This window comes from Suricata suricatta, chromosome 17, assembly GCF_006229205.1.
Source record: "Suricata suricatta isolate VVHF042 chromosome 17, meerkat_22Aug2017_6uvM2_HiC, whole genome shotgun sequence".
NCBI classification, from domain to species: Eukaryota; Metazoa; Chordata; class Mammalia; order Carnivora; family Herpestidae; genus Suricata; species Suricata suricatta.
The window spans coordinates 44,329,320-44,354,798 of NC_043716.1; the positions used below are offsets into that span (position 1 = coordinate 44,329,320).

General features: G+C 44.1%; 1 protein-coding gene across 3 annotated transcripts in view; it reads right to left on the bottom strand.

The window, feature by feature from the left end:
* The window catches only part of TEX2 (testis expressed 2), a 118,806-nt gene that overhangs the window by 52,665 nt on the left and 40,662 nt on the right, over positions 1–25,479 (bottom strand). For all 3 annotated transcript variants that reach the window (XM_029929048.1, XM_029929049.1, XM_029929047.1), the window contains one exon: positions 7,340–9,005. In XM_029929048.1, the coding sequence (XP_029784908.1) occupies positions 7,340–8,980 (1,641 nt within the window). In that variant the 5' untranslated portion in view covers positions 8,981–9,005. The remainder of the gene's footprint in view (positions 1–7,339; positions 9,006–25,479) is intronic.

Consider the following 25,479-nt stretch of genomic DNA (forward strand, 5'->3'; position numbering starts at 1 on the left):
GACTATTGAATAATGAAAACGAATCGAGCTCAGGTTGAAGGAGGAGGGGGAGGGGGAAAAGAGGTGGTGGTAATGGAGGAGAGCACTTGTGGGGAAGAGCACTGGGTGTTATATGGAAACCAATTTGACAATAAAGTATTAAAAAAAAAAAAGAATGCTCAGCAAAAACGAACATCCCAAAGGCAATTCTGACTCTAAATGTCTCATTCTCCCCATGTCCAAACCCACTCTTACCCAGCTCAGGGTATCTAGCCAGTCCCCCTAAATAAAACCCCCAGAAAGCTACCACACAGAGGGTGTTGCTCAAAATGGTGCCCTTGGACTCTGCAGCACACACGAGGCTCTGCCTTGAGCTAACTTAGCCTAATGCCAAGCTTTCAGTCACATCGGTGTCTTCTAACCGTCTGGCCTTCCCTGCTGGCTTTCACACATTCAACTTGTCACTTGGTTGCCTGTGTGGCAACCTTTCTCCTATTTGCTGCTTCTTATCAGCAGCATGAATATATGGGTTCATAATGTATGCATGCCCCAACATTAAAACAGGCTTTGGAGGAGGTTCTAAGAGTCATTCTGTGGACTTTGTGACACCTGTTTGGCCTCAAAGAGGTTTGGACTGCTTCCGTCCTGGACCAGAGAGCTTCTGGCTGGCAGGGTTGAGTGAGAGATGGCAGAGGGTCATGAGGCCTAACCAACTGCCCCTCTGGCTTTGAGAACAGCTACTCCTGGCTGCAGACTGGTCTCCGTGACTCTCCACCCCACATATTCACCACTGTAGCAAGGTCACTGTTAAATGCAAATGTGTACAGTGTGAATGGAATAGTAAAATCACCTGGATAAAGTACAGAAGAGCTTTACTTTTCTCCTCCCTTTCATCTTCATATGAAGTCTCATAGAAGAAAAATTGCAGTGCTTTCTGGATTGTTAATGGAGCCAGTTTAGGACTCTCAGCCCCGGCTGCAAGGATTTCCTGGGTCCACCAATGAGAACTTACATGGCTCAGAAGTTTAAAAACACACAGTCTCCTAAAATAGCCCTGGAGTACCAGGACCCTTGCCTCTGTGGATCCCAGGGCTCCTGGACGGGGTATGTAGGACCACGGTCAATGGTCTGTGCCTCCATACCAGATCTTTATCACAGGCAGGTTTTATATCCTATGTCCTGGAATTGTTTATAGAGTTTCCATACTTGCCCTCAAGAACTGCACCATTACATCCTCTATAAATACCAATGGGATAGTACCAGATCCACATAAAATGGCTCAAAACAGCTAATTCCCCAAATCAAGTTATTTTTCAAAAGTGGCTCTTTAACGTATGAAAAAATGCTCAACACCACTCATCATCATGGAAATACAAATCAAAACCACAATGAGATACCGCCTCATTCCCATCAGAATGGCTAACATTAACAACTCAGGCAACAACAGACGTTGGCAAGGATGTGGAGAAAGAGGAACCCTTTTGCACTGCTGATAGGAATGCAAACTGGGGCAGCCACTCTGGAAAGCAGTATGGAGGCTCCTCAAAAAATTAAAAACAGAACTACCCTATGACCCAGCAATTGCACTATGAACTATTTATCCAAAGGATACAGGTGTGCTGTTTCAAAGGGGCTCATGCACCCCCAATGTTTATAGCAGCGCTATCAACAACAGCCAAAGTATGGAAAGAGCCCAAATGTCCATCAAAAGATGAATGGATAAAGAAGATGTGGTATATACATAGGAGTATTACTTGGCAATCAAAAAGAATGAAGTCTTGCCATTTGCAACAATGTGGATCGAACTAGAGTGTATTATGCTAAGTGAAATTCATCAGAGAAAGACAAATATCATATGACTTCACTCATATGTGGAATTTAAGATACAAAGAAGATGAACATAAGGGAAGGGAAGCAAAAATAATATAAAAACAGGGAGGGGGGACAAAACATAGACTCTCAAATACATAGAACAAACTGAAGGTTGCTGGAGGGGTGGGTGGGGGGATGGCTATCTGGGCAGGGGCATTACGGACACTTGCTGGGAGGAGCACTGGGTGCTCCATGCAGGGGTGAATCACTGGATTCTACTCCTGAAATCATTAGTGCACTAGATGCTAACTAACTCGGATGTAAATTAAAAAGAAAAAAGTGGCTCTATCTACCCTGGGAACGGGTTCATAGACCTGTTTCATAGAGGAACCAAGGCCCATCTCCTGCATCACTTTTCAACCTATACCTTTAGAGAACAGAGATCTAGAACTTGCTACCGTCCCCATTTCTCTAATGCTGTACTTGGCAGACGCCAGCAGTCCTTTCTCCTGTTGAATTCAGGAGGCCAGTGCTGTGTGAGTGCAGGTGAGAGAAAAGCAGACTTGCTGCCAGATGATTTCTAAGCAGTAAACATCAAGTTTCCAATCCTGTCAAAGCTGAGCCATCTTGGCTTTTCCACTGCAGTGGGGAGAGAAAAACCACTCACTGATCTGTACTTCTTGGTAATTATTTTTTATCTTCCTCAAAGACCACCCCTTTTAGCCTGACTAAATTTTTTTTAAGTATCAGGGATTTCTTTAAAAGCATTTTTTTTTTAATGTTTATTTATTTTGGAGACAGAGCGTGAGCAGGGGAGGGGCAGAGAGAGAGGGAGACACAGAATTTGAAGCAGGCTCCAGGCTCTGCGCTGTCAGCACAGGGCTCGAACTCACAAACTGTGAGATTATCACCTGAGCCAAAGTCAGGCGCTCAACCGACTAAGCCACCCAGGTGCCCCATCAGGGATTTCTTTAAAAAAGCAACTTCAGGGGCGCCTGGGTGGCTCAGTCGGTTGGGTGTCTGCCTTTGGCTCAGGTCATGATCTCACAGTTTGTGGGTTTGAGCCCTGTTTCGGGCTCTGTGCTGACAGCTAGCTCAGAGCCTGGAGCCTGCTTCAGATTCCGTGTCTCCCTCTCTCTCTGACCCTCCCCTGCTCACACTGTCTCTCAAAAATTAAAAAAAAAAAACAAAAACCCAACATCAAAAAAACAACTTCATTAGGAGATGACCGGGTCAATACTGACTCACTGCCTACATTTCCTGATAAAAACCTCATTCATTCACTCACTCGTTTATCCACCCGCCCACCTACCCATCTTTTCATCCAATAAATACTCCTTTCATGTGCCCAATATGTGCCCGGTGCTGAGGACACACTGATGAACAAGATGGATATGGCCTGTGCACTCACGAAACTTGTGGCGTACTGGAGAACAGGGATGAGAACACACATGTAACTAGGGTTCCTGTAAGTACCGTGAGAGTGAGGCAGAGAAGGCTAACTGTGCCTGCAAACGTTGGGCACCCCTTGCTATTGTGTGCGGCAGCTGCTGTGAAGAAGCTGCCCAAGCCAAGTCCTGGATTCCCGAGGACCCCTGCCACTTTGGAGGGCCCAGATGACTAGCTCACAGTGGGAGGTGAATAGAAGTGATGTCTGTCACTTTTGGGAACAGGCATTATAAGCAGGGATGCCTTCTTTTCCTTTCTCTTTCTCCTTCTGCCAGTTGGATACAAAGAACTCTAATACCCCAGGCAGGGGTAAACAAACTGAGCCTGAGGCCTGTTTCTATAAAGTTTTATTGGAACACAGCCACACCCATTTATTTACATATGGTGGCTGCCTTCCTGCTATAATAGAGTTGACTGACTGCAACAGAAACCATATGCCCCACAAGCCTGAAGTATTTACTATCTGGCCTTTTAAGAAAACATTTGCTGAGCCACAATATGGAAGAAACTTGGGGCCGCTGGATCAACATGTGGGGACGGGCACCCCTTCACCAGGAATCCCATACTGGACTGTTGTGCGGGCAAGAAACAAACTTCTAATTTGTTACAACAGCTAGTGTTATCCTACCCCACGCAGGAAGTAAAGCACAAGGTCCAAGGAGAAAATGTAACAGAAAATAGATGCTCAAAGTTAGGCTCCACTACACTTTCCTTTTCTTATCACAGCATTTGGGTCCTAAATTTAATGTCAACACTGCTAAATGTTTTAAAGCGTCATATTTTTAAAACAGTTCCCAAGAATATGATCTCCAACTCAGTAAAATTAATTAAGCCCAAAGAACATTTACACTTGAAATCTTTGGCTTACAGTACACAACCTCCCCTTGTAATCTGTAGTAGTGTCCCTTTTTTAAAATGAAGAATGTATTTAGCCAGGTTTCTAAAAACAGCCCTACATCCCAAACAAAAGACCTCAGGCTAAAATGTACTTTTCCTCAACAGTAAGGAAGCCATCCCCCACAAGGCTAAGAATGAAAAAGAAGTACCAAAACAATCATGTTCAAACATCAATCAGAAAGAATACGCATAAAACAGCACAAGGAAATTTGCTTTGGTCATGGGGCCATGATAATATTTAAGGACTTGTTCTCCTACCAGGAAGATTCAAATATATTTATTCCGGCAGCAAAGGCAAAACACCCTCCTTAAAAGAAATAATTAGTTCTTCTTGGTTCCACCACTCACAAGCTGTATAACCCTGAGCAACGAACTTAATCTTCCTGTGCCTCCACTGCTCATAAGCTCTCCCGAACTAAAAAGCATTGTAATGAGGATTAAATGAGAGAATGTACCCAACACCCAGCCTGGCATAGGTGTTCGACACCACCGTGCTGCCTTTACTTCTTCCACGATTGGATCAAAGAAGTCAGACTGTGCCATAATATGAAAATCCTATTCCCTTGGCATCGTCTGTGTAGCTACTAAACTCTTGACATGTAGCAGTGACTGGACTCAACACCGAAGATGGAATGGATTAAAATGAAAACTTCCCCAAAACAAAAAGCGCTCACACCAGTTTAAACCGAATGCCAGTATGATTAGGCACCAGAGTTAAATATAAGTTTTTTCTTTGCTAAATACTAACTTAGAAGACATGTAGTTCAGACAGAGCATCACCCCATAAAAAGCACAACAACCATGAGAGTTACTTTTACTCTACTTCATATATTAACACCAAGGTGAAGTGTGTCACATCCTCAAGACTCCGCACCAGTTTCTCTTAAAAAAGAAAGTCTCATAGCATATTGCCATGAGGAAAGAAAGAACAAAGGTCAGGGGCGCCTGAGCAGCTCAGTCGATTAAGTGTCCAACTTCGGCTCAGGTCATGATCTCACAGTTCATGGGTTCGAACCCCGCATTGGGCTCTGTGCTGACAGCTCAGAGCCTGGGGCCTGCTTCGGATTCTGTGTCTCCCTTTCTCTGCCTTTCCACTGCTTACGCTCTGTCTCTCTCTCAAAAGTAAACAAACTTTTAAAAAATTTAATAAACAAAAAAAAGGTCAGACTGCAAAATATATGATTCCATTAAATCAAAACAAAAAGTATGGAGTATGTACTTAAAAAAGGAATTTAAAAAAGGAACAAAACTAGGATATATATAAAAATCATTAATTCCTTCCTACTAGTGTGATAAAAAAATTTTTTTCTTTCAGTTTCCTCTCTTTTTAAAACACTGACCATGTATTTCTTTTGAATAAGGTAAAAAGTTTATGAAACCAGAAAACAGACAATATTTTGGATGCTTAGGAGTCTTCCCCTTGATTTTTTTGCTTGTTTTTGTTTTTTGGGTAGTTTTTTGTTTTTGTTTTTCAATAAAAAGAGATGATATCATTTTGTGGCATTCTTATTTAAACAAAGAGGAGGGGAAAAACCCCTATTAACAGAAAAATAAAACCAGCTTTGAGCTACAAAAAAAAAAAAAAAAAACTACAAAAAAACCCCACAAAATAAAACCGAAAACAAGAGTTGGTGCGGATATGGAGGAATTAAAACTCTTGTCTCTCATGGTAGGAATGTAAAATGGTGCAGCCACTGTGGGAAATGGTACGGCAGTTCCTAAAAAAATTAAAAATAGAATTCCTGTAGTATCGGGCAGTCCCACTTTTGGGTAAATATCCAAAAGAACTGAAAACATCTCAAAGAGCTGTCTATAACATCCATGTTCATAGCTGTATTATTCAGTATAACTACAATGTGGAAGCAACCCACGTGTCCACTGATGATGAATGGATAAAGAAAATGCAGTCTATTCATACAGTGGAGTATTACTCAGCCTTGAAAAGAAAGGAAATCTGGACTAATTCTGATTATGCTAAGTAAACAAGCCGGTCACAAAAAGACAAATACTGTCTGATTCTACTTATAGGAGATACTCGGGATTATTCAAAATTGAAAAGACAGAGTGGAACTATGGTTGCAGGCTCTGGAGGGAGAAGAATGAGGAGTTACTGTTTCATAGGTATAGAGTTTCTAAGGTACAAGATGAAAGAGTGACAGGGACGGATGGTGGTGATGGCTGCACAGCAATGTGAATATATGTCACTGAACTGTATACTTAGAAATGGTTCCGATGGTGGGGCGCCTGGGTGGCTCAGTTGGTTAAGTGTCTGACTCCTGATTTCAGCTCAGGTCATGATCTTGTGGTTTGTGAATCTAGCTCCACGCTGTCAATGCAGAGCCTGCTTAGGATTCTCTCTTTCTTCCTCTCTCCCTCTGCCCCTCCCCTGCTCTCTCAAAATAAATAAACTTAAAAAAGAAGAAGGTTCAGATGATAAATTGTATATAATTTGTATTTTACCACAGTTAAAAAAGCACATATATATATATATACACAAAACATGTATATGTGTCTATGACTTACAAACTATATAAGCTACAACTGTATGTTTATATTGTGTATGTTTTGACACATACACAAAACCCAGAAGCTTTTAAAATATATACAAATAAATACAAACGGAAGTTCTACTATATTCTTCCTGCACCCTAACGGATCATCCCAGCCCCCCCAAGGAGGCCCAAATCCTGAGACTGTTGTATACTGTAAGGTGACGTCTCTCTCTCTCTCTCCAGCCCACACCTCTCTGTGCGCACAGGAAAGAGCAGTACCAGCAGCAACCACCCACTGACACCAATCTGTCTTCTCTTCCTCCTTTCCTTCTCTAGGACTGTTGAACCCTTCTCCGGGGCCTCAGGAACATGCAGTCCTAAGGGACTCAGCTATAACAAATCCTCAGCAAAAACAAATCCCTGGAAAGCTGAGAAAGAGACTGAAATACGAACCTGATGTGAAGGCTACTCACTGGCACCGTGGAGGAGCTTTGAAAAACTCCTCGGTGAACTGGTGAAGCTTGAATTAGAATGGTTTACTAGAGAAGTCTCCTGGGGGCCCTGGGACTGAAGAGATCCCAAAGCCTTAAAAATACTGCTTATGTGAAAACGCATGACGGTCAACTAAAAAAAATTCAGTTGGATCTAAAATCAGGCTGTTTGGGAGAGAAGGGTGGGGGGCGCTAGCCAGCTGCTGCGGAGAGACTTACCTTTAGTATTTCTGGTTCTTTGATATCCAGGGATCTTGTGTTCCAGTGTTGTAGGCTTTTATGTAATCTGTGATGTTTATGAGCACTTGGTGGTGTAAAAAACCAGATCATGCAAACCGCAGTCATGAACCCAAGACCAATTCCCAGAAAGAGTCCGCTCACGTAATGGGGCAGGGGGAGGATGAGGTACCCATAGACACACATGATAAAGAAGCCCAGCGTCTTCACCGGCAGCTCCGGGTGCTGCACGGCCGAGTGGGCCTCATCTTCACTGTCCAGAGTCGGACCGTCATCCGCCAGCACCTCGGGCTTGACAGGGACATCCGGGAGCTTGTCCAGTGTAGTCTCCACCTCCGCGTCCAAATCAAAGTCCTCGGAGTACAGTTCGCAGAACTCCTCGTCTTCTTTGCTCACCAAGGCAGACAAGGAACATTTCTCAAGAACCAGGGAGCTTGTCTTTAGGCCTAAATCCTTCAGGCTGCTCCCCTGGGAACTTTTCGGTTCCGCCTCTCTTGACGGAGGCTCATCGGAGGACCTGGGCAGGTCACTCCCGGGGACGCTGGGCTCACTCCCGTAGCCGTCCCCCTCGGAGTCGCACTCCTCTTCCTTGATGCTGTAGTTGTTACTACCTTCCAAGTGACCGTTCAAGCTGGACAGATTGGAGAGTTCTGAAGCACTTGAAGATAAGGCTTTGGGCCTATGGCTGCCACTTTCTTCCCCTATAATTTTACTAAGGAGCTGAAAAGGCTCATATATGACTTCTGAAAGGCGACGCTTAGTGTCTTCGATTTTAGCCTCCATTTCGGGCACTTTAAAAAAGGAGCGCGTATCAGAGGGAGAAGTCAGTGGGGAAGAAGGCGCAGTTTTGGAATCTCCACCTGTGTTTCGTGGCTGTGTGAACTGCTTGAACAGGTGTAAGTTGAGCTTGGAGTCCGGTGGTTTATAGGACACAGTATCTGACTCCTGCCTGGAGGTGTCTGTGGACAGAGACTTGACTAATGTCTTCATCAAGTGCCTGTGCCTCGAGGGGTGTGGGGGTTCTTTTGGCTCCACCTCGGTTGACAGGGACTTCACAAGGCTCATGAAGGGTTTTGCACTGGAGAGGGTGGAGGCTGAGGCACTGGATGACAGGACAGGGGACTTGGAAGGAGAGGACAACGGGGAGGAAGAACTGGTTTTCTGCTCAGAAAGGGATGACACACTGGGAGAGCTCGCTAAGGGCCCGGACGAAGATGACCCTGGGGACACGGCCAATGGCACTGTACTTAATACTTGCACTGCCGGAGGAGGGGACTCCAACAGCTTTACAGTGTTCTCGGAGACGGCCAAAATGGCAGGGGACACGGACAGTCCATCTGCCAGGATGGGCTGGGCGGCAGGGCCAGTGGAGTCATAGCCACCCTGGGGTTCAAGATAGAGGTCTTCCTTGGCTTCGAGCCCTGTTACAATGCTTTGGTCGTCCAGCCCCTCCTCGAGGTACTCCCTGAACTCCTCCTCTTCTTCCTCCTCCTCCTCCCCGGATGCCGAGAAGTGAATGGCGATAGTGTCTCGGGACACAGACCTCTGCACGTGCACTCTGGGGGCGGATGGTTTTGGCATGTCAATGGTTTTCTCGGCATGGCGACCATTCAGACTTGTCATTGCCGGCTCCACGAGGGCTCAGGCTCTGCGAAAACAGCAAGAAAACCAGAAGTCAGAAAGCCGCTTCTCCACAGGACAAACTGTCATGTGCACACTGGAGCACAGATGATGCTCGCTTCCAAATGGTGACTGTGCTTTGACTTGGCAGATGGCCACCGTTTGTCACTTGAGCAGGTTTGATGGTTTAATTTTCACCAGATAAATCCCAGTTAGGCATTCTCTTTTACGAGCAAACTCCAAGCAGTATTATAGATGCCATACAGTCTAACGGTCACAACATCTGAGTAATCGTCTCCTCCCCCTTAACTGGCTCATTTCTATCAGCAATTATAGATTTCAACACTTCAAACACCTGCACAGTAGATGTTACCAGCATCCAACAAGATAAAATGTGGCATCCTGGTGATTTTGAGGATCTTGGAACAAAAATTTCACCACCATTTGCTAGCTATAAAAAGCCAACCCAGGAGGATTATTGCTTCTATTGCAATTTTCTCAGCAATGCTAACAATTATTCTCCTTACCAAGACTCATACTATCTTGCTACTGCAAAGCAGCAACATCTTCAAGGGCGGAAAGGGAAATCTATCAACAAATTGCTATGACCTGTTGGCTTCTTTATTTCCCAGATGGCAGCATATTTAGGCGGCCATGAAGACACGGTCAAATGCTGGGGCGTCAGGATAAAGGAAACATATTTTAAACTGAATCCATGATTCAGAGGGCAGGAAAATTAAGTATCAATGCTGTAACCCACCACCAACCAAGAACTCTAAGGGCTATGGTGAGAGACATGGAAGCCGTGCTGCTCTTCCGGAGCTTAGCAGCCAGCTGGGGAGAAGACAGACCCCGGGGCAGCAAAACCAAAGACACCAAACTGACTCTGACATTCCCTCTCTCCCCTTTCACTAAAGGCCCAATTACTGGATACCACACATCATGACAGACCCTACAAAGTGAAAATTAACACCACAATCTGGAAAGAGACCTTGTCAAAGGAGCAAGAACACACTTGAGGAATGAACTTCAGGGGTCCTGAGGAGGCTGAGACCATTGTGGGAAGCAGGATACCCACTCAGCTCTTTAAACTGATGGGTCAGGACAGGTGCCTGACTGGCTCAGTCGGTGGAGCTATCCAATTCCTAATCTCAGGACCATGAGTTCAAGCCCATGTTGGGGGTGGAGCATACTTAAATTAAAAAAAGAAGATAATAAACAGACGGGCAGGTTGTAATAGAAAGGGCATGATTAGAAAGAAGGGAAAAGATGTGAAGAGGAGCATGGGCATGGTGTGTCCGGACACACGGGTCTATCCTTTAGTTCAGAGGGTGTGGGTGGGGGGTGGGTGCTGGGGAGCAGTGGGAGATCACCAGTACAAGAGCGGCATCATGGGGAGTGGAAGTGCGGCCTTGGGAGCTGCCAAATAGGGCTTCTGGTACTTGCTCCTTTTCCAGCTGGCTCTGTGGGACCCCGAACAAGCCTAAACTTCTCTGGTTCTCAGAATTTTCATCTGTAAAATGGAGAATCAAGAGTTCTTTCCAAATCTAAAATCCTACATGTTTATGATGATTGTGTACAACCCAATGTAATACCCTCATACAAGTAATCTGCCATCGACGATCAACATTACGTTGCTCGCTTGTTTAATTTGAAGAACTCCTATATTTAAGTCTTCTGCCAAATATTAACATCCAAGATGCTGGCAACTGGTACTACCAACAAGAGAAAAGGTAAATCCATGGTGGGAGGGGGGCAGGAAACAGTGATCCTGGGTCCCTACAACAGAAAACACCCCAATGATGACAAGAATTACCATTCGAGGTCCCAGTCACAACATGGGCACATCTGAAACTGCACATTTTTAGTATCAATACTTAAGAGCAATTACTTTCACCAAAGGAATCTTTCCAACAGAGCTTTGTCACTGCTCATTCATGGCCCTCAGGCTCTCCTACCCCGGTGGATTCAGGAAAAGGGAATGATCTTTGTGGACAAAGTAATTTAAATCCAGGAACTGAGGACAAGTTAGAAGGACAAAGCCTCAGGTCCAGGACCATCCTTCCTGGTTATCTTTAAGCCAACAGGATTGTAAGCTGAGTAAGAAGAAAAATACCAAGTGCAACACATGTTTTTCATTTAACTGTCACCCAGTTTTATAAGGGCAATTTAAAAAAGAAAATTATAGAGGTAATTTAAAAAGAAAAGTTTGATACTTAATTCTCTGTAGGCTGAAAAATAAGTTTCATTTATGTTGCTTTAATAACACAAAGGACGATCTGTGAGGCTCTGCTGTTCTGAGGCTGCTTGACGGTATGGTGGCCGCAGGTTAAAATGACGGCAGGCACAGATGCAAACACAGAGCATGATCTAGGGGGCCGGACAGTGTGAGCTGGTCCTCTGGGGAGCAAGGCAAGAGTGGAGAGACCTGTCTGTAGTTGAGGGTGGGATGGCCTGAGGATTGGCAGGCCGAGTCAGTCCGGGGCAGGGGCGACGGGAGAAAACAGTAGTGTCTCCAGGAGCCTGTGGGGCCTGAGCAGGCACCTGCCCAGGAACGAGCACCATCAGGGGCCTCCTCGCCCACCCCTCATCCACAGAGTCAGGCCCCCTGACTTGCCAGTTGAACAGATCTCTATGATCTCTGCTCAGACTGTCTCAAGGCCTGGGTCAGCTAATGGGGCCCACGCGGGACCCCATGGAGAGCCAGGTGCCAGAAAGCCAGCAAAGGGCAGGCAGTCTGGCTCACCATCTAATGTCGTTCTCCAGGGCTCAGGTGTAGCCTGAGGGATCCAGAGTAAACGCCCCCAAATCCACACTGACCAAAGCCTTAATCTATTTCACAGGTTTGGTGTTGGTGTTTGTTTTTTGTTTGTTTGCTTTTACTAAAACATGGCATGTGAGGCCAGGGCAGCACTACTACTATTTAAATACAAGAAAATCTCAGGGCCCTGTTCGATTATCTGCAAAATGAGGGGATGAGATTAAAGAAAAGCTGCTTCTAGGACCAAAATTGCTGAATAATTGGGAGGGTACTAGAACCAGAGTGGATGCTATGGGTTCCAGACAACCCATCAAGTGGTCACTCGCTCCTCCTGGGGACTACTGCAAGCCTCTTCCTCCCCCTCCTCCCACTGGCCGGCGGCTAGGGCCAGCAAAAGCGACCCTCCTACAATCACAGCCCCGCAGGACAGCCAAGGTCAAGGGAAAAGAGCACCTGACTGCTGCCCAGGAAGATTAAGTGGTTTGTTCAAGGCCACAGCACTGACTAAAGGAGGGGGAAGGAGGGACAGTTAGACACTGGCTTTTGACACTGATGTCCTGATGCCTTTTTCATCACAGCAAGCTGCTTCCTCTAGCATGTCACACACGTTCTTTACGACTGCTTTGTCCTGGACTTGGTACCCGCCCTCGGTGCCCCTCCGCTGACAGCTCTCCCAGGAACTAAGAGCTCAGCTCTCCACAACCAGCCTGTGGCCAGCTGCACGGAGAAACGAAGCGGTGTCTCATCGGCTCATTATCCACCCGACAACCTCGAATCCTAAAAAAGTACCCAGTTCACTAGCTTCTGCTCTCCACCACTCAAATTCAACGATACTGGGTTCCAAAAAAAGGAGACAACCTTATCAAGCCCTCAGGAACTGAAATGCCCAAAAAGGAAATTTTCTTCCCAAGAGGTCTCCTTCTTCCAAAGCCACCAGGCTTTGACCCTGACTTCTGAGTCTTCTGCGGGGGGGGGGTATATCTCACATTGCCACATAGGATTTCCAGCCAGAGATTTGTTTAAGAAAAAGTCTGATTTGGTCATGAGCAAAGTAAGGGCTAAAGACGTACCACTGAGGTACACTGAACCTCTGAACAACGCTGAAAAACTGAGGCCAGAGGTCTGGTGTCCAGGAGGCCAAGTTCTATCATCAGGCTCACCGTTCTGCTGGGAACAACTAACACTGAATTCAATATTAAAAAGAGAGGGGAAAAAAAACCCCAAACTTCTGAAAAGCACTGAAACTTTAACAACTGGGAAAGAAATAGCCAGGCCAAGACTAAGGAATATGGGAACCCAGAGAAGAGCCCTGGAGAAGACACTCTTGCCCTCAAAACAGTGGATGATTCTGACAAATGGGAACTTTTTACTTCCTTACTTTTTAAAAATGTTTATTTTTGAAAGAGAAAGAAACACAGGGTGAGCGGGGGAGGGGCAGAGCCTGATGTGGGGCTCGAACTCATGGACCATGAGATCATGACCTAAGCCAAAGTCGGATGCTCAACCAACTGAGCCACCCAGATGCCCCAAGAACTTGAATTTTAATGCTCTTCTGAGCAGAAATCAAAGTTCAGGGCTGACCGAGATGGAGCAGTAACTGAAGACCCTTCCGCAGCGAGCTACTCCAAAGGGCTACATGTACTCAGCCGTGGGGGAACAAGAAGCAAACCAGCCCTCTTAGAGTTGAGAACTTGGGAGAACGTAACGCTAAGTGAAGTACACCAGTTACAAAAAGCCAAATGCTGTGGTTTGATTCCACTTATCCGAGCTTTCACAAGTAGTCAGCTTCGTATAAACACAAAGTGGAACGTGGCTACAGGGGCCTGGGGGAGGGGAAGTGGGGAGTTGTTTCATGGGCACAGACTTCCAGTTTTGTGTGATGAAGAAGTTTGGGAGAGTGATTGCATAACAATGGGGATCTACTTAACACTAGTGAACTGTACACCTAAAAAGTAAGGATGGTAAATTTTATGCTATGTATATTTAACCATAAATTCAAAATAAAAAACATTTATAAAAATATTCATTCAAAACTTCACAATGATGTAATATTTAACGCTCTGAACTACTTATCATGCCAACTAAAACAATTCTATTCAAAGCGCTCACATTGTTCTTTAGTACTTATAATAGCGTTACATTTTAAGGTAACAACTCCAATTGTATTTATGCTCCCATACTTGGGGGTCAAAAAAACTTTAGAGCCCAATGCCCCCTGAACCTTAGCCTTAGTCACGTATGTTTCAGGGGAAAAGGATATTTCAAACTTTTCTGCTGATGGGTCTTACCTAAGGTCTTGACTGCAATTTTCCATTAAAGTTACTATGCCTTGTAAAGATGGTCATTGCTCTCATTAAGACTGAGAAAGTGTCAAAGAAGGGCTTCTCTCCCTACCATTTATGCAGGACTCTATTCTATCCAGTCTAAAAACAATAGGGGCGCCTGGGTGGCTCAGTCGGTTAAGCGTCCGGCTTCGGCTCAGGTCATGATCTCACAGTTCCTGGGTTCGAGCCCCGCATCAGGCTCTGGGCTGACAGCTAGCTCAGAGCCTGGAGCCTGCTTCAGATTCTGTGTCTCCCTCTCTTTCTGACCCTCCCCTGTTCATGCTATCTCTGTCTCTCAAGAATTAAAAAAAATAATAAAAATAAAAATAAAAACAAGGAATAAATCAATGGCTCTCATCTAACCTGAACTTATAAAAAACAAAGACTTTAAACAGGAAGCCAGTAGCCAACTGCCCTGTCATGAAGTCCATGAGCCACTCAAACTTAGTACAGTTAGAGTGAGAATATGAAATATCCATGAAATTTATTCTATTTCTAGTCACTCAACAAGGTTATCATTGTTAATTAGGCCATGAAAAACCAATCAAAAATAAATCAGACTATATAATGAAAAATGAACAATTATTTCAAGACTCAATTTTGGCATTTATTAACTCAGATATAATAACGTCCCTGAATTCTAGTGATTTCTTTTTTGGGGGGAGGGGTGCTAATTTCCTAATAAAAACTGCCCTTTCTATAGCCTGATACGATTCAATCTTGGGATGTTACAGTCCTAAAAAGGGAAAGCAGTTCCCCCCAGGCTGCTCACTCATCAGAAACTCATCTACTTAGCCCTCCCATGTTAAAACAAACAGTGATGTGACCATTATGATCAACATTATTATCACGTTCTAATTCATATACTAGATTAGATGGAGAGCCGGAGGAAGGAAAAAGAGAGAGAGGGAAGCAAGGAAGGAAGACAGTGACTTTGACGGAGAATGGAACTGGTCTCCAGATAAAGGCTGTACAGGAATACAGCAGATCTGAGGAAGCAAGCCTGTCTGAATATGCCTCATGTCTCAGGCGCATCACTAACCCTTCAAGATCATTATTAAAATGCTTTGTCTTTGTAAAATTCAGAGCCTGTTGATATTTGCTGCCTCTGAACAAGCTTGGTCTTGGACTTATGATGCATGAGTACCATCTGCTAGCATGGGTGGAGTCAGTCAATGGTTTTAATTCAAAAACTTCTCTCGGCAGGGGAAAAGAGGCAAGCTGCATTGTGTTGCAGAGGATGGCTTAATACCTCTTATCTGTGCATTTTTAAAATAGGATTTGGTTTTATAAAAAATATAGAAGAGCCCTTAAGACTCCATTTTCCCGCCTTGCTGCTGCGGAAACAGCTGAATCTAGTGAAAGCAACCATAGTAGGAAGGTCTGATTTCACCTAAAAATCTCAAGTGCATCTTGACAGCTATCCCTTGATTCATTTACATTCAATGAAGCAGCATCTGTTAATACTCCACCTCACAAACAAAAATCAATATTGACATTATAGATAATGAACTAGCTCTGCCTTAGTTTCATTTAAGAAAAGAAAGTACTCCACTTCCAGCACAGGCAACCCTCTCAAGACACTGATTGTCAGAAACTCAGAATGCCCTTCCCATTAGTTAGTAGGTTCTGAGACTCACACTCAAAAGTCTCTTCCAGCCCAGCAGGGTCCAGCACCACAAACAACATAACATAGGCTTTATAACTGCTAATAAACAACAGGTCCGCCCTCTTTGGCCAAGGCATGGGCCTTTTACCAGACACAAAGGAGGCCTAGCTGGGAAGAGTGCCGTGTCCGTGGAGGAAAAAGGTGTTCAAATGCATCAACACGATGAGAATTTTGCTTTACAGACTGCTAGATAGATCTAATAATGAAATCCCAGTTCAGTTCACAGTAACTCATTCAAAACCAGGTCACGCCTCCAGCACAACCACACAAGGTCTATGGAGGCTTCTAAAGGGTAACGCCAGTGCCACTCACTGTGGGGGACTCAAGGAGACAACAGATGGACACTGTGCATGACATCTACATGAAAGCAGAACGGCCCTAGAGTAAAATAAAAACTTAGAACAAGCATGCCCAAATCAGATGGTGCTAATTAAGTCAAGAAGTCTGGGAAGAATTTTTTTTCTTAAAGCAGAAAAGTCATGGCTGTGGCCTAGACTTGAAAAGAATATTGCAGTTATGAAACATTCGAGCCAGAAAGGCACGGAGATGGGAACAAGAGGGCACCGAACAGTTGGGTTAGCTCCGGCTGAGGGGCTGCGCTGGGGGGCCGGGGTGGGGACGGGAGGAAGGCTAATATTTGACTTAAGGGCAGGGAATTGATTACTCAAAACCTTGAACGGCTAAGTGTTTGGATTTATACTTATTTATTTATTTATTTGAGAGAAAGAGAGAGCACGTGTTCGTGAGCAGGAAAAGGGCAGAGAGAGAGGGAAAGAGAGAATCCCAAGCAGGCTCCACACTTAGTGGAGACTGAAAGACTAAAAAAGGACTAACGTGGGGCTCAATCCCACAACTGATGAGATCACAACCCGTGCTGAAACCAAAAGTCAGACGCTCAACCAACTGAGCCACCCAGGCATCCCGGGGTTTATATTTAAACCTTAGGAAACAGAGCCCCTGTAGATTCTTGAGACGTGTGAAAGCTGGGTGGAGAGGTTTTTGCTCAGGTGAGTGAGTGCCTCGAAGCCAGGAGACTGGTGTTGCCAATATGGAAGGAGCATAAGAAGAGTCGTTAGTGGCTGTGGTCGCCAAAAGAACACATTACAAAAGCTGATATTCATGGGTCCAACATTAACAACACACAAATCTGGGAAAGAAGTATAGTCTCCTCATTCCGTTTTTATTTTTGCGACCATCTTAAATATTGAAATGACTTCCACATTTTAAAAAAACATCAAAAAGGGGCACCATGTGGCTCAGATAGTTAAGCGTCCACTCTTGGTTTCAGCTCAGGTCATGATCTCACAGTTCGCGAGTTCGATTCCCACATCAGGCTCTGTGCTGACAGTGCGGAGCCTGCTTAGGACTCTCTCTCTGTTCCTTCTCCGCTTGTGCTCTCCCTCTCTCTCGCCAAATAAGCACACAAACTTTAAAAGCAACAACAACAAAAGCAGTGCTCTTCACCAGTATTTGGCTTTGGATCTGTTGGCAAATGTTGCTCCCTCCTGTCTCCCACTGTTCTATCAGTCAGAATGATCAAGGCCAGTTACAGGTAGTAACAGGAAGGAGCCTAAACTTTACCATTCCTTGAGCTTTTTAAACTTTTATTCTGAAATAATTACAGGCTCACAGGAAGTTGCAAAGGAAGTGCAATGAGGTGCCATGTATCTTTCACCTTACATTTTCAAGCCAAATCAATTCCACGTGGCTAAGAAGTCCGGTTTTAGAGGTGCCTAGGTAACTCAGTCCATTGAGCACCCTACTTCAGCTTAGGTCATGATCTTGTGGTCTGTGGCTTCAAGCCCCAAGTCAGGCTCCACGCTTACAGTGCAGAGCCTGCTTGGGATTCTCTCTCTCTTCCCTGCTGTCTCTCTGCGCCGCCCCCCCCAACTTGTGCATGTACTTGTGCGCATGTGCACACACTGTCTCTCAAAATAAATAAACTTAAAAAAAAAAAGAAATCGGGTATTAACCAAAGACCACCAATTCATCCCTGTAAGAAAAATGCAACTACCTGAGAGTGAAACTTCCCCTTATATGGACTTTCCGATAATCTTTCTTAAGGTCTTAAATGGTCAAGTTTATGAAGGTATCATCAATAGATAATTCCCAATATAGCATCAATAAATACATAGACAAGCAATTCACCTAAAAGTTCAAATGGCTGATGAACAAACAAAAAAGGCTCAGCTCACTGAAAACAATGGATAGCTGGGAAACAAATCAGTGGAACAATTTTAGTCATCAAATACCATCACTGAAATACAATCTGTGACGCTGTCAAAGGCACACAGAGACACACCTATTTGTATTGCACTAATGGTTGGAACATAGTAAAAACTTTTCTGAAACCAATTTTGCAGTAACTATTAAGTTGGTCAATAATGTTCATTCCATACATGCACTAGGCAAAAACAGAGATGGGTGGAGTGCGCCTGGGTGGCTCAGTTGCTTAAGCGTCGGACTCTTGATTTGGGCTCAGGTCATGACCTCATGGTCCTGAGATGGAGCCCTGTGTCCAGCTCTGCACTGGGTGTGGAGCCTGCTTAAGACTCTCTCTCTCCCTTTCCCTTCCCCATGCTCTCCCCGCCCCCCCCAAAAAATAAATAAATATAGAGGACAGCAGGGAGCATTCATGCCAGTCTTCTCTATATAATGGGCTTATCAGTAATTTTTACTTTCTACTGTTAGACCAAATACTTCCATAATGTGGAAAAAATTACATGTAAATGCATATCAATCTTTAAAATAAAGTCACAATCTTTGGAATATAAAATTATACTAGCCCAACCCTCCCCACCTTACCCATGAGAAAACTAAGGCACAGATTCATTTTTATGAGTCACACCATATGTATATATGTGATCTGTTTTTATGCACAGGCTACACAGTGAAGTAATCTAGCACATGGGTATCAGTGAGGCCTTTGGCTTCAGTTCCAATAACTTGGGAGGAGGCAAATTATTTACCTTAAGCCTCTGTTTCTCCATCTGTAAAATGGGAATGGTAAAAGAGTGCTCAGATTAAATAAAACAATTTATATAAGGCACTGAGCATGGTCCCTGGTACCAAACAAGCCTTTCTTAAATGTGCTTATAGGTATTTCCTCATGTCAACAGAGATTCTTTTACACATGATTTTAAATAGCTACATAAAATGAATATTCCAGAACAGAACCGTTTCAACATAGGATACTACTTGTAATTTTTTGCTGGTACAAACAGTGCTACAATACATTATGATACTATACACAGATACGTAGCCTTTGACTGCTTCTCTGATGGTCTCCTCAGTAACTAGTTTTAGAAGCGGTATTACAGGGTTAAAAATCATATGCACATTTTCACTCCAATTGTTTTAAAAAACACTTTTCAAGCTCATTGTACAAACCTTCTTAGACAGATATATGTAGGGGGGCTAGGTGGTTCAGCCAGTTAAGGGTCTTACTTCAGTCAGGTCATGATCTCACAGTCCGTGGGTTCGAGCCCCTCGTTGGGCTCTGGGCTGACAGCTCAGAGCCTGGAACCTGCTTCGCATTCCATGTCTCTCTCTCTCTCTGCCCCTCCCCCATTCACTCTCTGACTCTGTCTCTCAAAATAAAATAATAAAGACTAAAATAAAACAAAACAAAACAAAACAGATGTACGTAGAAGAAAAGTGAAAATTTCTCCTGTTCCGCTCAAATCAACTGTTTAGAATGTATCCTTCCTTCCACTCCTTTTGTTTGCATTTATCAACACACCCAAACACATAAAGCTGTTTCTGTTTTTGGTCCTAAATGAGACCATATTATACATATTGCTTTGCAGTTTGTTTTTCACTTACTATGTCTTGGACTTCTTCCCATGCGTGTATATATATAAACTAGCAGGTATGCACACACACACGCTTTTTTTTTTTTTTTTTTACATAGTACAGATATACCATCATACACTTACTCATTCCTTTGATAGAAATTAGAGGGTTTTTTTGAGTTTTCACTATTAGGAACAAGGCTATCTTGAAAAGCCTTTTCTATAAATCTTGTATACAAGTGCAACTCCATCTGTAGGGTACGTTTCTAGAGGTGGAATTGATGGGTCAAAGGAGGTGCCTATTTACAACTTTGGAACTATCTTGCCAATTCGCCCAATTTGCTAATTTAATTTACTCCTACTAATGGTGTAGGAAGCCTCCACCTTGAACTTTCGTCAAGACTGAACATTATTTTTAATTTTTGTCCATCTGATTGATGGCATCTCAATGCTTTGATAATTTCAAGTTTCTGCCCCCTCTGTTTCCCTTCTTCTGTTAACTGATCATTCATACTTCTTGCTCAAGGGTTTTTCCTATTCACTTTATGAGTCATGGACAGTTACCACTTTCCCTCCTGTGTGTTACAAATATTTCCCGCCACCCCTGATCTGCCTTTTAATTTTTAAATATATAAAGTTTTCGATTTTGAGGTGTTAATCTCTCAGTCTCTTACTTTACAGTTTCTAGGTTTTATACTTCCCAAGGGAGCCTTCCCCATCCCATCAGCATAAGGGCATTAGTCTCTGAAATCATTGCAGAAATGATTCAATAGCATATGCAACACACACACTGTTCTCTGTTCCTCATACAAGGATCAAACTCTTTAGAAAAACTGACTGATACAAACAATAATTTCTTTGTATTTTTAGCCATAATGAACGGTAAAGTATTTGGATTTTTTTCTTCCTCCAAATCATATTAGTAAACTGGAAAACCTAGTTTATATATCTGAATCCATTAGTATCTACTGATTGCTTAGCTTTTCCATGTGAGTAAAGTATCTCAGATAAATTCTTCACAAACTAAAAAAAGCTCTCTGAGAGAGAAAGAAAGTAATGGGTGGAGGTAAGAGAAGGTGACTTGAATAAAGGTTTCACAGAGGCACTTGGGAGCTGGCCCTTGTAGACTTGACAGGCTAACCACAGAGACTCAGGGGTTGAGAATACATTCCAAGTGAAAGACAGACAAGGAGAAAAGGGAAGGAGGCAAGAACCCAAGACCACAATCAAGACCTTTAAAGTCACAAGGTACTGCATTCCTGGCATAGGCATGGTCCTGGATAGCCAACTGGCCATACTGAGGTTCCTTCTAGAGAGGCCTATTTGCCTTTAGGCCCCATCAGATAACATCCGCCCATCCTACTCAACCACCATTGTGGATGTGACAGGCAAGGTCTTGAGCTGAGGGCAGCCCAGTGATAGACCAAACCTAAAATCTCCACCCAAGTGTGACATTCTGATAACTGTTCAGTTGGTAGAAGAATCAGCCACTGAAAATTCATACCGAATGAAGCCATGAGGCAGCAGGGCCTGGAGCTCCGAGGGAGACCGTGACGTTCAAATGACAGTGATGGAGCTCACCCACTTCACCTCCCTGAGCCTTGGATTCTCTCACTGTAAACTGAGGGGACCTTCCTTGTCTTCAAGGAATTTCCCAAAAAGCTCTAAATTCTATATGTCTAGGGTTCTATGATTCAATATTCATGGAACAGAACCTACTTAGAGTCTTATTTTCTCATTTCACCCCAGAGAAATTCTTGGCAATTGCTCAAGTCAAGCAAAGGAAACTAGAGTACACTTGAACTGATTAATGTGTCTAAGGCAATTAAATCAAAATATTTTTCTAATAATATTGAAACAGGCCATCTCACAGTAACACATACGTCTGGACCTTGTCTTGCTTAGCCCAGCTGTGGAAACACCCCTCACTTCTTCTGGTCATAGGTGGAGAGTTTGCTGAGTCTACTAAAAATGAGATGCAGACAGTCAGCACTCGTGTGTGCTGTGACAACAGAAAGCTTCACTCTCTTTTGGATTCAAATTATATCTCCTCCAGGTTCCCACCTATCCTTACAGGGACACAATTCCATACCCTCTCACAAAAAACAATCCCCCTCCTATACTGCCTGGCTTTTTTTTTTTTTTCTTTTTTAATGGGAAGAGAGCATGATAAGAGAAAGAGAAGGGCTGGCCTAGGTTTTAAGATGAAACTACCATCTATATGTTCAGACCAAATCACCATCTATACCACCCTCTCTAAATCATGAACACTGCTATCTCCAGCCTGTGAGATATTCCTACCTCCAGGCCTGCAAGTCACTCCCACTGCCATGGACCTCCATCCCAACTAGGGAGGATGGGGGGATGCGGGGGGAGGGCGGCTGGGTGGGGACTGTTTCAGATCCTAGTCAGGAGGTGACTACCATATAGACCTGGACCAGGACATTGCTGTTTCCAGGAAATTCCTGAATGAGTTCACCAATTTCTCAGTCAGATCCCCCACTGGTGTGATTCCAGGCCTTGTCTCTCATCTGGGCCTTCAATTTTGTCTCCCTCCATTCTCCCTCTAAGCAGATGGCCTTGCCCCTAATTCACTGGGAGGGGTAGGAGTTGCCATCTTGTCTCCCATACCCAACTATATACACGGACCACTATTTCCATCCCTTGGCTAGAAATTCTTCTATCTGTTCCGTTTTAATCTACACCCACACACAGATCCTGTCTAGGTCCACAGAGGTCTAATTCTAGGCTGAATGGACCCATCTGTCCCCTCATTCCTGCCCACCCAACCTAACGCCACACTAACTCCCTCTCATCCAAGGGCCAACCATCAGGGTTCCAACCCCAAAGGTCATCTCTGATGTTCTCTTCTTTATCCTCCAAATCTCTTTTGTTCCCCATGTCCTCTTGACAGAGTTCTTCTTTCATGGCCTCACACCTCAACATTTCTTTCTAGCTTTATCCCTTGTCCCATTTCCACCCATGTGGCATCCTGCCACTGGGCTAGGCTTCTTTAAACACTGCTCTCATCATGTCATTCTTCTGCTCAAAAACCTATCTTGTTCTTGTGTCTCTTTGGCTTTCAGGGTCCAACATAACATGGCCCTTCTGTCTACTCAACCTTATTTTCAGTTATTCTCCACCATGTTCCCAACACTCTGGATGGGTCTGATGAACCATGTCCTCCTTCCCACCTCCATTCATGCAGCTCTGTGTATTGGAAATGCCTTGCCTTGTCAAGTGCTAGCATCCTCCATGAAGCTAGTGATACTTGAACTGAACCCCAGGCCTTCCTCCTAGACAACTCCAGCCTCCCAGTTGACTTCCTACAACATTTATGCCACACAAGTAATCATAGAAAATGAATTCTCAACCAAGAGTAGGTTGACTTTCAAAGGTTCATCAGTAAGTCAATTGTGTGAAATTCATAATCCATTCATCCTGAAGGAAAATACATGGGAATTAGGTTCCTATGCCCACAAAATGTATGCAATCCACAGTGTAACTTAACTGTGATACAAATGTACCCTTCCAACCACATAGAACATAACTCAAAAGAAAAATACGTTCTGAGTTCAGATAATGCCAGGACGAAGGCCTCTGTCCACATTCCAGCAAAAGACAATTCTAGAGAATGGGAAGCCAAAAGCCAGGGTGTAAAACTAGACACTTGTCACGCATCTGCCCCAACCAGACCTCTAGAATCTGAACTCCAATTTCCAATCCAGCCTAAGAACATGAGTCTGTTTTAACTCATGTATAAGACTCTCTCATTCAACAGAAGCAAGACCCTGGAAAGATACAAAGGAGCTGGACCTGTCTGCTCCCAGACACACAGGAGCCAGGCAGCAGTCAGAGGACATGCTTCCTCCTGGGGGCCCTCCATGCAGCAGCACAACTTGCTTTGGTGACTACCAAGTATCGCCATGGCAAAAGGCATCAGGGAGAACATGGGGGAAAAAATTTTTTTTTACGGTTTATTTTTGAGAGAGAGACAGAGCGTGAGTGGGGGCAGGGCAGAGAGAGAGGGGGAGACATAGGATCTGAAGCAGGCTCCAGGCTCTAAGCTCTCAGCACAGAGCCTGACATGGGGCTGGAACTCATGAACTGCGAGATCATGACTTGAGTCAAAGTCAGATGCTTAATCGACTGAGCCACCCAGGCACCCCAAGAACATGGGAAAATTTTAAATTTGTCCGGAGACTTGAACAGTGCACACAGATAACTTCAATTAGGAACTTAGTGGCCACTCCTTGGTGGGATTAGGTTCTAAGGTCGGTGCAAAAAGCAACCAACAGCCAAGATTTCCCCACAAAGTACTGTATAAATGCTTCGGGTGACCTTGTGCAGTCACTGTGGTGCCCAGTCAAGTCTGAGAAACTTCAAGGCCAGCAAAAGGATGGAACTAAAGAAAAGACTGAATGTGGCTGGCCGTTCTCCCCACTCTGTCCCCAAGGAAGGCTAACAAAACTCTGACGCAGATGGGAAGTTCTGGAGTCTCCCTCTTGCCGGCAGCATTTGCTCTTATTTTAATGTCAAGCCTCTGAGACCTTAATACACATTGAGATGTGCTGGGGAGAGTAAGGTGGAAGGTGGGGAGTTTTCTGAAGTCAGAGAAACCTGGGTAAGAATTCAAACTCCAGCATTAAACAGACCCAGTTTCAGATCCTGGCTACACCACTTACCAGCGTGTGGCTCTGGTCAAATTACCGCAAAAAGCCTCTGTTTCTTTTGGAGAAAAATGGAGGTAACAGTGCCTACTTCAGAAGGGCTGCTGGGAAAATTAAGAAATAACATTTAGCATATGTAAATTCTTATTATCAGCATCCGCAGCAGGCGAGAGCACATCTTTATCCTGGCCCGAGGGGCCATGTTATCGAGGATCAAACAGCTGGCCTCCAGCCTCTCTACCACCTGAACTAGAGACTGTCCTGTCTACTTCAGGTTTAGTTCTGGCAATTGTTACCATTCAGATTACAAACACAAGGGCAAAGCAGAAATATGGAAAGGTCTACACCTTGTAGTGCGACATGAAAAAGGAAAAGTTAGGATGGTGAACATAAAAAAAAAATACAGCTATCAGGATCCTAGGAGGCTACAGAGACTAAATATTAATAGTCGGTGCTTTACTGTGAGTTGTAATTTTTGCTTTTACTGCAAACCTGGTTAAAAGGATCGCTTTTAAAATGAAGGCGCTGAATGAGGCCTGTAGCTCCACCAACCTCTTTTTTTTTTCTGTCCCTTCCCCACTTTGGCCACATGTTTACACCAGATTCTAGCAAATGATGTTTAGTAGTGATTGGTTAATGTTGTTTACTATTTTTCCATTTCAATGCTGATCTGAATTTTAACCAATAGTTCACATTTATAAGAGGTTTGCAATAACACTATGAAATCAAATCACTGAGACAGGTTTAATGATAAGCATTGCTAAGTAAGCAGGAAACAATCAGTTGCTTAACTTTGTAGTCAAGGTCAACCTCATTCTAAAGGTATTGAGAGAACATTCAGTCTGGGGAGGGACACTTGATACTAGCTCTAATAACAATGTCTAGAGTTAGACCAATCCCGTCTCAGAAATTCTTATTATGTCACCCACAGCCAATCAGAACTTGGAATCAGCATGAAACCATACATGCAATTCCAAACAGAAGAAAAGAAACTTGATGATTTGGGTAGCTTTTGTGTCCTTATCCTGGGTAAATGCATAGTTTTTATTAAGCCTTTAGAAATGCTGAAAATGGCTCCCTGGCTCCCCTGGGGTTCCTCTGCAAGTGTCAGGTTGGAACTTCCAGGCTAGGTCAGCTCTGCCTAGCAGACTGTGGGGCAGGGGGTCAGCCAGCTCTAAGCACCTTCTTATTCCTAGCAGTCAAAGGGCAGATGAATCTTAGATTGGCTGGAGGGGAAATGTATCAGAAAATCCTAGGTACTCAACCACCCCTGCCCATCTCAGG